Source organism: Callorhinus ursinus, unplaced genomic scaffold, assembly GCF_003265705.2.
Source record: "Callorhinus ursinus isolate GAN/ISIS: 27379988/994484 unplaced genomic scaffold, GSC_fseal_2.0 scaffold26, whole genome shotgun sequence".
NCBI lineage: Eukaryota > Metazoa > Chordata > Mammalia > Carnivora > Otariidae > Callorhinus > Callorhinus ursinus.
In genome coordinates, this window is record NW_027397088.1 from 17703115 (window position 1) to 17719038 (window position 15924).

Consider the following 15924-nt stretch of genomic DNA (forward strand, 5'->3'; position numbering starts at 1 on the left):
AGTTTAAAATTGTGCAAAATTCTGTGTAAACTCTAAGGAGGATGAAGATAATGAGAAATGTAAAATTCATCATTGTGGTTACCTTGGAGAAGGGTAGGGAATGGAATGGAATCCAAGAGAATCATAAAGGGGTTCAAAAATATTGGTCATGATTAAGCCAAATGGTAAGTAGGATGGTCAATTTTATTATTCTTTATATCTTACATGTATTATAAATGTTCTTTCATATGCAAATAGTTAATAACTTTAAAGTCAATATAAACATTTCCTATGATTGGTTCACTTCCTTATCACCTACAAGTCTGATCTTATGATGATACCCTTGATTACACAGCTGCTAAAAGCATTTAAAAATAATTCAGGATACTGAATTGAATTTAGAGAATGAGCTCAATACTCCCCCCGCCTCCTGGAGACTTGGATCAAACACAGGATCAAAATACACCAAAGTATTAACAATGGTTATTTTTGAGTGGTGGGATTATAGGTCATTTTTATTTCTTCTTACGCTTTGCCTATTTTCTAAATTTTCTATGAGTATGTATTTTTAAATCAGCAAAAAAATTTTTTTATGAATCAAACTCATCTGGTTTTTATCACCTAGTTTTTAAAAAATACCCATGCTTGGGATTCCCCTTGGGGCCACTGAATCATGGTCTCAATGGGTGGGGCTCAGGCCAGTGTATGCTTCAAAAGCCCCCCAACATGATTCCAGAGCACAGCCCAGGAAGAGAATGCTTGTCCGGGCTGGTTCCAGCACTTACCTCCAATGTAGAGCTGCTGCCTTCCAACATGAATTGGAGGACCACTGAGTCATTCTTAACTCAATTTTTATGAACAAGCCATGGTAGCAAAAATAAGACCGACAGTAAAAACATCTTTTTAAATGGCATATGTAAGCAACTTTACACATGAATACAGGATGAACCATGTATACTGGGTATACCAGTAGGCTTTGAGAAGCAGATGATTTCTCAGTGAATGAACTGAAACCACAGTAGTGACCAAATAAATATATTCACTTGCAGTTTTAACTTAAGGATCATTTACAATTATTATTCCCATGACAAGCTTAATTTCAACCACTAACTTACCCTTTGGGGTCTAAAAGATCCCGAACTTTCTCATTATAAATTTCCATATAGGATACTTCGACTTTAAAGGTCTGTGACTCATTTTGCTCTAGAGAGATCCTTTTAAATAAAGCACAGCAGAGCCTTGGAATAAGGCCCAGCTGCTCAGCACTGCCCATCATGGAGAAAGATTTTCCCGAACCTGAAGAAGAGAAAGCAGAAAGGAAGGAGGACCACAGAGGGAGTGAAACATAATGCTTCCGCATGATGAGGTTTCTACATTTATCTGCCAGGGTCACAGAGCAGAAGCGGCAAACGCAGCCTCACACCCATGCCCCTGGACAGCAAGACTACTATTCTTTCTGTAACGCTCACAACCTCCAGCTTGATGAAGGGACGCCTACAAATAGAACCACTATGAATATGTAATCTTGAAAAGTATGTATAGTGAATGTCAACTAAATACATTATTGAGTAACACAGACAGTACTTTACCCCCAAAATATTTTATGTTTGTGAAAATGCTTTGATACGTGTTCTCTTGTCTGAGTCTCGTAGCTGTCCTGTGATGGGGCCTCAGGCAGTATTAGTGGGACTTAGATTCTAACTTTCTTGCTGAAGCAGTGTTAACGGCTGAGCCCCTAGCGAACTTCTGCTCTGCATGTTCCAAGCACCTGCCCCACAGTCTCGGTTTAATAATCCATTAGCACTCCTGTGTCCCAGGGAAGGTCCTCCGCATAGGATGATACCAAGAGTTGTTCTACAGCTTTTTACTATAACCTTTATACTGAGAAACTGGTAATTATTTTTCTAGTTCAAATACAGGTTAAAACTATAATTTAGGAAAATGAGATTTAATAGTTTGAAACTAGCTTTGCTCAATTACTCAATTATCAAAACTGTTGAATCTTCAAAAAGAGGGTTACTTTTGATCATCTAATTCAGCAAAACCCACAAAGTCAGAAGCATGTTTCCGACACTTCCCAGAGTGTTTTCTATTTCTAGACTTTAAGAAATGCATATTTAACGTCATTGGCTATAAATAAAAGCAGCTACTTACCTGTCTGTCCATACGCAAAAATACAAGCATTATACCCCTGAAAGGCTTTTTCAAGAATTCCTTCCCCAAGGCACTTGAAAACCACTTCTTGACCTAAAAACCAAAACAAAAAATAAAAAATTACAAAAGAAAAGAATGATTTTTCTTGATTATGTTTGGATTAATAACTGAGTCCCAGTTAGTAACAACATTCTCTCAATCCAAAGATGTTAAAAGTGTACTGTGTGCCTACTATGTGTAGGGCTATGTGTTAAGAGCTCAGTTCCTGGATCAGGTCATGATTCTACTCATTCTTTCCCTCTCAGACACTTCTCTAGGCATAAAAGTTTCCTTTTCATAAAAGTTTTCCTTTCCATAGTCAGTGGGCCATACAAAAGGATCGTTTAAATTCTGTTTAGCTTCTTCTCATGAGCTGGTATTAAAATACCATTAAACATAAATGGTCTTATCTCCCCATCTGGATTCTGAGTTTGCAATGAGCAGGAACGTTGTCAGACACATCTTGGTACATGTAAGCACCTAGCACAACGCTAAGTGCATGCCAAATGCTGAGAAACCGTTCACTGCTGGAGGAGGTGATGTGTGGAGCATAGGCACCTTTACCCTGGTTCCCATGCTGGGTTCGAGGACAAGTTCTCTTCTGTGAGCCTGTCTACAGCTCACCGCAGCTTGTGGGGGTCTTCGGTCATGTACTATATAGCCAGTAGCATCTGGCTAAAGAGTAAAGCTGTGAAAATATTTTTTTTTTTTAAGTAGGTTCCACACCCAATATTGGGCCCGAACCCACAATCCTGAGATCAAGACCTGAATGGAGATCAAGAGTTGGACAGCCAAACAACGGAGCCACGCAGGCGCCCCAGGTATAAAAATCTTTTTAAACAGTTAAGGTGGCATTTACTACCCTTTGAAATTTCTGACTTTCTAACATTCATTCCCCATCATTAAGAGAATTAAAATGGTATTCTCCTTCCTCTGTGTTCTCATAGCCCCCAACTTTCACAATTACGGTATTTGCCAAACCTACTGGTTTAAGTACCTCTTCCCGCCACTGGAATGAGAAGCCCCTGATTGATGTCAGAGACTATAATCTGTTTATCTTGTAATCCTTGGGCCTGGCACAAAATGCTTAATAAATGTTGAAAAAATGAGTCCAATGAACTTATTTTTTAATCTTACACGACAATTCCTTTTACATTTGGAAATAACGCAACATAACATAAGCTTTCAGGTGTACTGTTTCCTTTATGCAAAGCTGGACCTAATTCTGGCAGTCTCTTGTTACACTGGGACATGCGGCTGCACAGTGGGACTCTCAGAGATGTGTAAGTGCGAAACAAGTAATGTTTCCAACCATTAGGTTGGCAAAACATAAAACCCTGGCAACAAGACAGCTGGACTGAGGAAATACAGGCATTTTCATAATCCACTGGGAGAATAAATAATGCAGCCACTTGAAGAAAACCTGACAGCACCTAGAAGAGAGAGAATATGCCTCTACTCGAAGCCAATGTGAGGCAACCACCCTCGAGACATTCCACAAGGGACTCCTGTAACAGAATGCTCACAGCAGCATTATTTTGACTTTCTAAGTTGGAATCAAGTTAAATGCCCATTAGTAAGGGAGTAGAGAAGGAAAATGAGACTATTTTGTATGTTAGAATATTACAAACCATGTAAAAAAAAACAAATAGAACACACCTGTGGGTGTAAACAATGCTAAAATTCAAAAACATTGCTGAGTTTAACAAAAGTCATGTTCCAATACCTTTAACGTATACATATAATGTAAAAAACTTATGTCAAATAGTGTGAAACATCAATTGATGGGCACTAAAGTTGAAAAAAATGAAGTGGAAGAAAAATAACAGATTTACATAACCTTATTTCTCTAATTCTGACTTCTAACATCTAGCACAGAGCCTGGTACCTAAGGGGTATTCAAAACATGTTGGCGTAATATGTGGATTTTTAAAAAGGGTGTAACTACTCCTAAATGCACAGGTTTGTTGTGAAGACTAGCTATAGATGTGTGCACACACACTGAAAAGAATAAGGCAATGTTAAAATTTTTATCTACTACATCAATACCTTTTTCCTGTATGTTTTCTCAAAGGATCTTCCTTATTCCACATGTACTCCCACCAAGGCCCATGCCAAAAGGCAGGCCTTAAATCTGGAGCAAAGCCCTGCAGTGTAGAATTTAGGGATTAAACCCGGCCTGTGCTCAGGCTTGTGAGAACCGACCGTGGTCCTTAGCCAGACCCAGGTGCCACCCGCAGGCTCTGAAGGCACTGCTTTCTTGGTGCAAGGAGACAAACGGAGCCATCTCGTGGCATCTTCCACCCTGGTTAACCAGTCCCCCTCAGGAAGGGGGTGGGGACAACATGCTTTAAGACTTGGCCAGGTCAAACACCCTGCCCGTAACTCTTGATTTCAACTCATATTTAGTAACTTGAAAAAAAGCAAGAACTTGAGTTGACTGAAGGACTCGACTGCAGGAAACCTGTGGTCAGAGCTCGACAACGCCATGCAAGGGCCTGTGGTCACTTAGTCAGGAACCTCTCTCTTCCTATGTTAGGGGGTGAGATGCAATACTTCTAGCGTTTCCTCCTGAGGTTGAGTAGCATGGAAGTATGAGGAATTATTTTCTCTATATTCTTTTATTTTTATTTTTTTTAAAGATTTATTTTAGAGAGAGAAAGTGAGTGGGGGGAGGGACAGAGGGAGAGAATCTCTAAGCAGACTCCCTGCTGAGCGTGGAGCCCAAAGCGAGGCTTGATCTCACGACCCTGAGAGATCACGACCTGAGCCGAAACCAAGAGTCAGATGCTCAACTGACTGAGCCACCCAGGAACCCCTCCATGTTCTCTTAAAGGAAAATTGCAGTGTTTTTTTTCCCTTGGTACAAATGGTTTTTTAAACTAAAGAGCATTAGTCAAAAAAACCAAGAATGAATGCTACAGAGCTACATGAAATAGGTTTATGACATGTCAAGCGAAAAAAAAACACAAAACCTTCCAGGATAGGATATATACACTAAAATTGCACAAAAAAATAAACCAAATGATTAAAGAATTCTCCAGGATATAAAAACACATGAATAAATTGGTTTTGCCTATGTCTAAATTACTACAAATACTAAAGACGATATGAATTATTTTATTTATTTTTTTTTAAGATTTTATTTATTTGAGAGAGTGAGCAAGAGAGTGAGTACAAGTGGGGGTGGGGTGCAGAGGGGCAGAGGGAGAGGGAGAAGCAGGCTCCCCTCTGAGCAGGGAGCCTGATACGGGGCTCGATCTCAGAACCCTGTAATCATGACCTGAGTGGAAGTCAGACGCTTAACTGACTAAGCCACCCAGGTACCCCAATAAATTAACCTTTTAAACTTGTATACTTTTATTATTTGTGCAACTAGGAAGAAGAGAATTAATTTTTATCAACTGCCCCAATAGCAATGCACTTTACATATTCTGTATCATTGAATCCTTGCAGACCCCAGGGCCAGTAGGATCTGTAAGGAGGCTGGGGTTCTAAAGGGGAGTCATTTGTCCAAGATCACACAGACAGTGAGTGGCAGGGCCTGGGTCTGTCTGTACTGCCTCTTAAACGTTAAAGGAGATGCTCACCCATCATCAGTGACTCAGAGTGCACGACACCAGGAGTCAGTTACTCCCACCTCTGGTCTTCGTGCATTTGTTTGTTTTTACAAACTCTAGGTCTTATTATGCCTCACTATTTTTTTCCATTTTTTTCTCTACCACTGGATTGCGAGTTTCTTTTTTTGAAAGATTTTATTTATTTATTCATTTGAGGGGGGAGGGGCAACAGGAGAGGGAGAGAGAGAATCTCAAGCAGACTCTATACTTAGCACGGAGCCTGATGCGGGGCTCGATCTCACGACTCTGAGATCATGACCTGAGCTGAAATCAAGAGTCAGATGCCCAACTGACTGAGACTCCCCGATGTCCTGTGAGCTTTAAAAATGTTGCTGAATCTTAGCAGACTACCTGGCAAATAGTAGGCACTTTTACTTCCTGAGTTATTCCTGTATGTTGACATAGCTGTCCTCAGACTAAAGTGGATTTAATTGGGGGCCCCTTTCCTCATTAGTGAGGACTGAGGCATCAAAATATTGTTTGTTGAACTTAAAAAGAAACATTTGGGGTATCTGGCTGGCTCAGCTGGTAGAGCATACAACTCTTGATCTTAGGGTTTTGAGTTCGAGCCCCACATTGCGCGTGGAGATCACTTCAAAATAAAAATTAAAAAAAAAAAAGGTTTAATTGCATTAGAGTTTATACTTTGGTCAAAGTATGACTGTTTTGGGGCGCCCGGGTGGCTCAGTCGTTAAACGTCTGCCTTCAGCTCAGGTCATGATCCCAGGGTCTTGGGATCGAGCCCCACATTGGGATCCCTGCTCAGCGGGAAGCCTGCTTCTCCCTCTCCCACTCCCCCTGCTTGTGTTCCCTTTCTCGCTGTCTCTCTCTCTGTCAAATAAATAAAAATCAAATGTTTAAAAAAAAAACACAAAGTATGACTGTTTTTGAAATTTTAATGAGCCCCTAAAGACTAGAGTACCCTTGGTTACATAAGGTACTGGGGATAGACGTGAATAGATGTGTTAATGAAATATGTATCTACTAATCGAATAATTTTTTTTTTTTAAAGATTTTATTTATTTATTTGAGAGAGAGAGAATGAGAGACAGAGATCACGAGAGGGAGGAGGGTCAGAGGGAGAAGCAGACTCCCCGCTGAGCAGGGAGCCCGATGCGGGACTCGATCCCGGGACTCCAGGATCATGACCTGAGCCGAAGGCAGTCGCTTAACCAACTGAGCCACCCAGGCGCCCCTAATCGAATAATTTTGATAAAAATGACAGATTATACTTTTCCCAGCACCCACAGTAACCGCCCAGACATTAAAACGAAATATATGTGACAGAAAAAAACCAAACTAGTCTCTCTGACTTCCATTAAATATATGCATATGCTTTTCAAAAAGTCAAGTTCTCTTAGTTAGACATTTACAGTTATGCTTGACAGAATATACTTCAGATTTATCATATTTAATCAAGTTTTAGTTATAAGTAGGAAAGGAAAAAATTCTGAGAAATACAAAATAGAATATGAAAAAGTAGCAAACAATTATACTGTGTTTCTGGAAAGAATTTGTCTCCTTTCCATCCTTAAATAACTACCTCGAAGCACAATTTATAAAAGGATAAACACAAAGAACTATTGTTAACTTCATGTATCTTTACAATTCTAAGCAAGACTGGATTCTAGAGAGACTGCAATACATTTTATCACTATGGCTTAATGTCTCAAGGGAAATTTATTCTCTTTCAAGATAAGAAATAATGAACACTTTGCCACCTCTACAAAGTTATATCAACATTAATATTTTTTATAGCTGCTTAGCTTTCCACTGTATGCTTACCTAATGCAATCAGTTCCCTATTATGGATATGTAGATTACTTCCTTTTTCTTTTTTCTGTAATATTTATCCTTACATATTTATCTCTGAGCACTTTTCTGTTTTCTAGTTTCAGGCAAAACTCCAAAAACTCAAATTACTGTGTCCTGTAGCAATGCACCCTCAACAACACGGCTATTATCATTCTTCCCGGTTTTGTCTAAACTACAATTTTCCTTTCCTTTGTTGATTGCCCACTTTGTATTTATTCCTTAGTAAACTGATTATCTGGGTCCTATGTTTCTTTTTACAAATTGATTGCTTTAATCATTGATTTTTTTTTTTACTTAAAAATGCTCATCATACATACATTTATATGTTTATTTACTTATTTAAGTAATCTCTACACCCAACATGGGGCTCGAACTCATACTCCCGAGATCAAGAGTCACATGCTCTTCCGACTCAGCCAGCCAGGTGCCCCAAAAATGCTCATCATATATTAAGGATATTAACCTTTGGTCTATTATACATTGTAAATATTGTTTCCTAGTCTGTCATTTACTTTTTAGTCTCATGTTGGTTTTTGTCATACAAAAGCTTTTGGTTGTCCATATTCAAATCTTTCATCTTTTCCTTTGTGATTTTTCCCTACGGTATATGTTTATGCTTCCAAAATCCTTTTGTATTATTATTACCCCAAATTATATAGGGATTCACCTGTATTTTCTTCTAGTTCTGTTGTTTTTATTTTTTTACAGTTTTATTTTCCAACCTGAACTCTGCTCCTTACCAGCTGTGTGATCTTGGGCAAGTTCTGGGTTTCTTCATTAGTAAATCAGGAATAATAGTTGTTACCTTACCGGGTCGCTGGTATGATTTAACAAGGCAAGACAGGTAAAGCACTTACCACAGTGCCTGGCCAGTATAAGTCTATAGTATATTTTAGTTAATATCCATTATCAACATCATCCCTCAAATCTTTAATCAACTATAATTAATTTTGGTATAGAGAAGGAGATCAACATCTAATTATTTTTCCTTAATGTAGTTTCTTTACCTTTGCAACAATTCTGTCAGGTAATCCAATTTCAAAGATAAAAGACATCTATTCTTAGGAAAAAGATTTTAAAGGAATCACTTACTGCTGTTTCTCTAGTTCCCACTTCTAAAATTCTACTGGCCAAATATAATGGTATAATATGGTGATGGGTGTTATGTTTTGTATGTATTGGTGTGTGTGTGTGTGTGTGTGTGTACGTGTGTGTATGGGTGTTGAGTGTATATGGGGTTATATATGTGCTGGGCATACGTGCATATGTGTGTGTGTTGGGGGTGTATGTGCGGTGCATGTGTGCTGGGTTGTGTGGGGTATGTATGTGTGTTGGGGGTACATGTATGTCTGCATATGTGTATGTGTGTTATGTTGGGGCTTGTGAGGAGAGGAAAAAAGAACAGTATTATTTGGGACAAGATATGCCAACCTATACTGTCCAGTGGAGGAAAAATATTTACTTTTCTTTCATAACATTATCTTGGAAGGGTATAGGGGGCAAAAACCAACATAATAAATCCTATCAATAAAACTGTGAACAGAAACACCCTCTATACATTTCCCCTGATTTTTCTAACTGGTGCCCTTTGAGCTGTAGAACTCCTTGGCTGGGGTTATAGTTAATCAATGCTTCGGTTTGGGAACTTTCAAGGGCATCACTGGGATGGTAGGAAACCACTGTAAAAGGGTCAGACTGTCAACCAAAGCCCAAAAATGCCCTGTGGACTCTATACAGCCTCCTGTCTTCCCCAACACAACAGGCTCTCCGTGACACACAAATGGGGTACACTTCACTCTGTGATAGAGAGAAGACATTAAATATCAAAGACCCTTTCGTGGTCTGTTAAGGAGAGTCTGGTTGATCCAAAAGACTGAAGGTTTCCTGCTTGTTTCTATTTTTTAAACACAGAGGTCTCCTTTCTCAGCACAGGAAAAAAAAAAACGACTTGCCAACTGCTTTTCGAAGCTCACTATGCAAAACAATGGGGCTGTTTATGTTGGATGGTGGGAATCAGGGAGCCCATAAAAGATGCAATATTTTCACCTACATGTTTCCTGCCCATACCTCCCCTCAAAGAGAAAGAAGCTGTCTGTCTAGGGGCATGCACACCAGCCCGAGAGGGAAAGTTCAAAAGTCGCGTGGGAAGCAGGAGGATCTACGAGTATTTGCTTCTATCCCAGAAAAACCAAGCAAAGCCACAGCACTGTCACGCCCAAGAGGCTTGTGGCTTTTCAGCAGGTGATCCTTCTACACATGGCAGCTCCATGTGTCTGGTGCAGGGAATCCACAGGGCAAACCTGACCTCACTTGTTAATAACCATGACCAAGAAGATGCCAATTTCCCCTGTGGGGTTTATGCTTAAAACTATAAAATATATAGTTATATATATTATATGTATACATATATATGTATACGATACGTATATAACTGTAAACATACAGTTATATATATATAACTATATGCATACGTCTTAACACATAGGCATGTCCAAAGCAATCTGGAGTACCGTATCACAACAGCAGAGAGGACCCCTGCATGGAATTTCTGCAACCAAGGTTATACACCTGACCCACCAACCCTAAGTCACATATATAATACAGATCTGAGTCTCTACACTCGTGCATCACTTGTCCCTGTTGGGGACTGCAGCAACATATTCAAAGCTGTTTCAGAGCTGTTACGTGTGTGCATTGGCAACTGAGTAACCAAGGTAATTCTCTCTCCATAGCAGGGCCCCGAGCAGAAGACCAACCAGGGATGGAAGAGAAAATGCACGTACCATTCATATGCCTAACACCGACTACTGAAGAGGCACAGGGTCAGTTACAGGGGGCTGTGCTCTAAGAAACGGGAGAACAAAATGGGAAGGCATAACCCTTGTCTTATTTAAAATCTGCATTAAACAAGGCAGTCACATAGAGATCATGGCTGAATAAAACAGTAAGCATGGCAATACAAGGTCAGACAGGACATATGCGTGGAATATTTCTCATTTTTCTAAAGCAGGAACATGGAAAAGCATTCAAGATTTCAACACGATCAATACTTTTTATCACTGTAAATACAATCTCCTGTTTTCCTGTCTTTTCTCTTTGGAGTTAGAGTGGGGAAAAAAATGTCTGAACTCAGTATTTGTGATGTGGGATTCCTGGGTCTGCTTGTTGGGTGAGGATGTTTTTCCACCTCTAAGCAGGGCTGACAGCCCCAGTGATTTTGATGAGTCTGGGCTTGGCAGGTGGCCCAGGTCCAAATCAGAGCACCTGGACAGTGCAAGACCAGACAGGTTCTCCACATACACATGCAGTGAGGAGAAATGCCTAATGTGGACCAGGCTTCAGCAAATCCCTCTCCCAAATAGGGCAACTCAGGAACTGTCCCATGTAGGGAAGTTAAACCTCGGTTAAACTAAATGACCAAAAACTACTGAGTTTGGATACAAAAATGAAGCCTTTCAGGATGGACCTGGTGACACTAGATTTACGTTTTAATCAACTACAGAAGTTTGCCACTAAGGGGCTTGGTAAAAGAATCCTGAGAGCGGGCACCTGGGTGGCTCAGTTGGTTAAGCGACTGCCTTCGGCTCAGGTCATGATCCTGGAGTCCCAGGATTGAGTCCCGCATCGGGCTCCCTGCTCAGCAGGGAGTCTGCTTCTCCCTCTGACCCTCTTCCCTCTCATGCTCTCTCTCTACCATTCTCTCTCTCTCTCAATAAATAAATAAAAATCTTAAAAAAAAAAAAAAAAAGAATCCTGAGAAACTGGGCCATGCGGGTAAAGGGAGAGCGCGGGGCCACTTTCCACAGTGGTGTCTAAGGGCGATCAGCATCGCGGTGTTTGGGAGTCTTGCTTGCAGCATGGCACAGGGTGACTCACCCAGATGGACGTTTCCACCCCAGCAACAGCGCTGGGACGAGTCATGAACTGGCAGTGAACCTCGGCTCCTTTTTTGTTGGCAAGTCAGGTGGCTGACTCACTGAGGAGAGGGTCAGACATTGGTGCCCAGAATGGAAGAAGCAAAGAAGCCACCTGGCCTGTGATGACTCTGATAGAGAATGTCTTTTGAGCTATTCCGTAGGGTGTTTTCACATAAAGCATCTGCTGGGAAAGTAAGTGTTCTTCATTTCTGTCTAATATGTTCTCGGTGGTACAGGAACACGCCAGCCCCACCATTCCTTCTGGACTTCGGGGAGCACAGTATTCACAGCACTCGAGGGGAGATTAAAACAAAGCCCAAACCAAATATAGGCACTGGGGACTCCAGAAAACATCTGACAGGAGGGAGAATGCTACCGGAACGATTCCTGGCTGGCTTCCAAAGCCAGAGCACTGCAACGTGATTGCCGAACACAGCCGCTCTTTTGGGGTGGCAGAGAAGAGAGGACAGCCTGGGACTGCAGGAGAATCCATAACATTTTCATACATACTTGTCACTGTCTAAAACTCACATTTATGACTGCTTTTCAGCTCTCTCCCACGGAGCAGTTTCCTCATCTGTAAAATGGGGACAGTAATTGTTTCTACGTGATAGGGTGTTCTGACAATTAAATGACCCACTGCAGGTGAAGGGATGAGCACAGTGCTGAGAACCCAGTGCTCCCAAGTCTACTGTCTACTGTGATTCTTACCCACCTCTCTACATACCCTTCAGTAAGTTACATGATGTCTCTGGGTGCCAATAAATAAGGAATAGATGGGGATGAAGAAAGGAAACCCTGTAAGAAGGTGGGGCTGTGTGGGATTAAAAAAATAGGAGTAGAGGAGCGCCTGGATGGCTCCACTGGTAGAGCATGGGGCTCTTGATCTCAGGGTCATGAGTTCAAGCCCCACGTTGGGCATGAAGCCTACTTTTAAAAAAATCAGGAGAAGTAAGAGAAAAGAGAAGCACACACACACTCACACATAAACATATACACATGCACTAACTCACATTTACACACACCCATACTCACCACACACACACACACACACGCACACACACACACACTTATAGTCAAATATACATGTTCACAACATACATACATACATACACACATGCATACTTATATACACACTCACATTTACACACACATACGCACAGACGCACGCACTCTCTTCTCAAAAAAATCTAACAATATTAGCTAAGCTTATTTATTTCAGGAAAGTTTTTCTCACTAGTAAAGCTGGCCTAACCCAGAGAAAAGTCAAGGCCCCCCCCCCATGACCTCACTGGGCAAGGAAACGTCCATGAGGAGTGCAGGGATGTGAACTCAAACGGTCTCAGTGTGGGCACTTGGCACATTTTACCCAACACAAATACAATCCCACCATGAGTAAACTTGAAAGTAAACATCAAAGATTCTTGTGATACAAAAACAGAAAAAAAGAAGAAAAGTTTTTCTTCACTGACCTCTACTTTTACCCAAATTTCTGAATTCGCCAACATTCTCTTCCATCTATAAAATAGTACATGGAGGCGCGCCCACTGAACCCTACATCACCCCAGCTGGGAGGCTGTGCTCTGGACTCCCACCAGCTGAGCTTTGCTCTCACAAAGGGTCAGCTGTGTTTGCTCCTAAACTGGTTTATGTCAATTGTACTTCTCTGTAATTACATAATTTCATTAATAAATGTAAAAAGACAGTTGCTGGTTCTAAGAAAACGAAGTTGGATGCTTAGGGAACAACCTGATAAGGCTTAGTCACTAAAAGAATTGTTAAATTTGGGATGGGTACAACAATTTGCAAAAGACTATAAAAGAGAAAGAAAAATCTAGAAGAACTCTGCATTTAGACTGTTTTGTGTCTTTTAAGATGGCATGCATCATTTATAAGGAATCTCCATTTCACCGAACTTTTCAAAGAATCAACTGCTACTGCTTCTCGTAACTATAGGGAAAACATCTATGGTTTTGATAAACCTAACAGCTAACAATTATTCTGTGCAAAGCACTTGCTAAGTGTTTCTTATATACTTGAATAATGAAAGAATGAACCAACTTTGCTAAAACAAGTATTTTGGAACTTTGATAAAATATTAGTTCCATTTTGGCTAGTGCTGGCTTTTAGAATATAAATTTTCAATTAGCAATAATCACACAAATGTCTTATCTTGTTCCTAATCTTGCTTGCATTAAACAGCGTGAAAGAGAAATTATTTCTACCTCTGGGCACATAAAATGTCCCATCATGGGAACAGAATCAAACAGGGCAACAGCTCACGGCTCGGATGCACACAGCACAAAGCTATGCTAGCAGAGTAAGAATCAGACATATATATAACCTTTCTCCTGAACTGCAGGGCATTAACAATGCCCCAAAACACACGGCTTCAGCAAGTTTGAGCAACATGCCATATGGTGACAATTGTTATATAATTTCTAAGTCAATAGTTTAGAAGCTCTGGGCCTGGAGCCATGTCCACATTGTGGATCATGTCCACATTGATCCCAAGATATGCCACCCCCAGACAGGTTTTTTTTTTTTTAAGATTTTATTTTTGGGGTGCCTGGGTGGCTCAGTTGGTTACAGATTTTTTTTTAGTAATCTCTATCCCCAACATGGGGTTCGAACTTAACAACCCCAAGATCAAGATTCACGTGTTCTACCGACAGAGCCAGCCAGGCGCCCCTCACCAGATTGGTTTTAATTTTTGGCATGAAGATCTGTAGAAAAATAGGTTTGTGAAAAATATTCCCCCACTAGGAAGAAAACTGAAACCAATGGGACTGGAAGTCACTGTTATTTACCAACATGGCACATTTTAGGCAGTGATGAATCATGGACTGATTCATTATCAAGAAGGCCTCAATTACAATCGGTAGTGATTTAACCATTTACAAAGGCCTATTATCTGCATGACACTTTCAAGTGTTGTCAGTATTCACTACAATAGCTTTAGAGTCCTAAACGTGGATCTATGTCTGTATGTACGAAGATCCATACAGGGAAGATAAAGAGTTTATGTAGAAATATGCCAAGCTTTGAGTGCCTCATTTTTGCAGGTTACTTGTTTTGTTTCTGTTTTCTTCATCCTGGCACAAGTGTTTTTGCTTTAAAGACTCAGAATTACCTGCCAGACAAGCATTATTATGCCTACCTAACCCAAAGGTTATAGTAAGAAATAAATACAGTTAAAATGTAAAATGTCTCAGAGCCTGATTCAGGGCAATTCAAACCGCTTAACAAACAAGTCTTTGACTTGCCTCTGAAAAGTCCATTACAACAGCTGTGTGGCCAACATAAAATGTCTGATTCATGCTTTATCAGAGAGCGAGAGGGGGGTCTGAGATCACCCTGGGCCACGTCTCCTCCTCCCACAGATGAGGAAACAGATCCCCAAAGGTGAGCAGCTGGTGGCAAAACCAAGTCTCGTCAATTCCAGCGCATTCTCTTTCCACAGAGCTGACGCTATTACCCTCAGGACTTGACAACGTGACCACGACAAAGACGGTAAATTCTAAGTGGCTTACGTACTTTCCGCGGACAGGTCATTTGGTCCTCAAATCAACCCTAGGAGATGAGAATGATTACCATCCTCATTTAACATGTGAGGAAACAGAGGGGCAGTGAGACTCAGTGGCTCCCCGGGCGGTCTGACGTGGGAGCCCACATTCTCCCCCCCAGCACCCCAACAGCCCGCTGCCATGCCATCCAACACGCTAGAGACTTGGGTATTTCTACGCGGGACAGCCTGAGAGTGAAGGGTGCTGCGGTCACTTTTAACAAACAGTCAAACAGAACATTCTGACACACTGCGTGAAACTCAGCGCCCTGCCTCTCGTGGCTCCCTCAATCCCTGTGCTTCCAAGTCTTTCTCCCCCCGCTACCCCTCCTTCTCTCTGCCCCCCAAGTTTTGAGAGCCGCCTCGAGAGCTCTTCGTCAGTATCAATGATGCCATTATTCACTGAGCCTGACAAATAGGTCGGCTTCAGGAAATCCATGTTCCCCCTTTTCCATTTCCTCTATTTCCCATCAGAGAATGAAGGCTTCTATCTTAATGTTTCTATTCACCATTAAGAAGGAATTGCTACTTCTTTTTTAATGAAGAGAAAGGAAATCAAGTTAGTATGAAACCAATCAACAAATCTACCAGTAATATACTTAGTAGGCAGACTATTTACAATGGATACAAACAAACCTGAGAATAGCTAGCAAGAATTTTACTTTTTGCTAAGGTGGTCACTGGATTTGCACAATAATAGGGCTGTCTAAAGAATAAGAATTTCTCCCCACGTTTCAGAAACAGACATTGCTCTATGAGCCGAGAGTGCTGTATTTCAGGGCTGAATGGAACATGCTATTTGATGTGATCATGCAAATTAAAAGTAGTAAATTTA

At 40.9% G+C, this 15924-nt stretch overlaps 1 protein-coding gene and 1 long non-coding RNA gene across 7 annotated transcripts in view; one reads left to right on the forward strand and one right to left on the reverse strand.

The window, feature by feature from the left end:
- The window catches only part of KIF13A (kinesin family member 13A), a 205226-nt gene that overhangs the window by 83183 nt on the left and 106119 nt on the right, over positions 1–15924 (reverse strand). For all 6 annotated transcript variants that reach the window (XM_073877616.1, XM_073877617.1, XM_073877615.1 and 3 more), the window contains exons 5-6: positions 2134–2226; positions 1095–1275 (exon numbers count right to left, since the gene is read on the reverse strand). In XM_073877616.1, coding sequence (XP_073733717.1) covers positions 1095–1275; positions 2134–2226 — 274 coding nt within the window. The remainder of the gene's footprint in view (positions 1–1094; positions 1276–2133; positions 2227–15924) is intronic.
- Positions 104–10776, forward strand: LOC141370098 (uncharacterized). Its single transcript, XR_012373841.1, has 3 exons — positions 104–164; positions 2887–2993; positions 10340–10776. It is a non-coding gene; the product is annotated as an uncharacterized lncRNA (long non-coding RNA).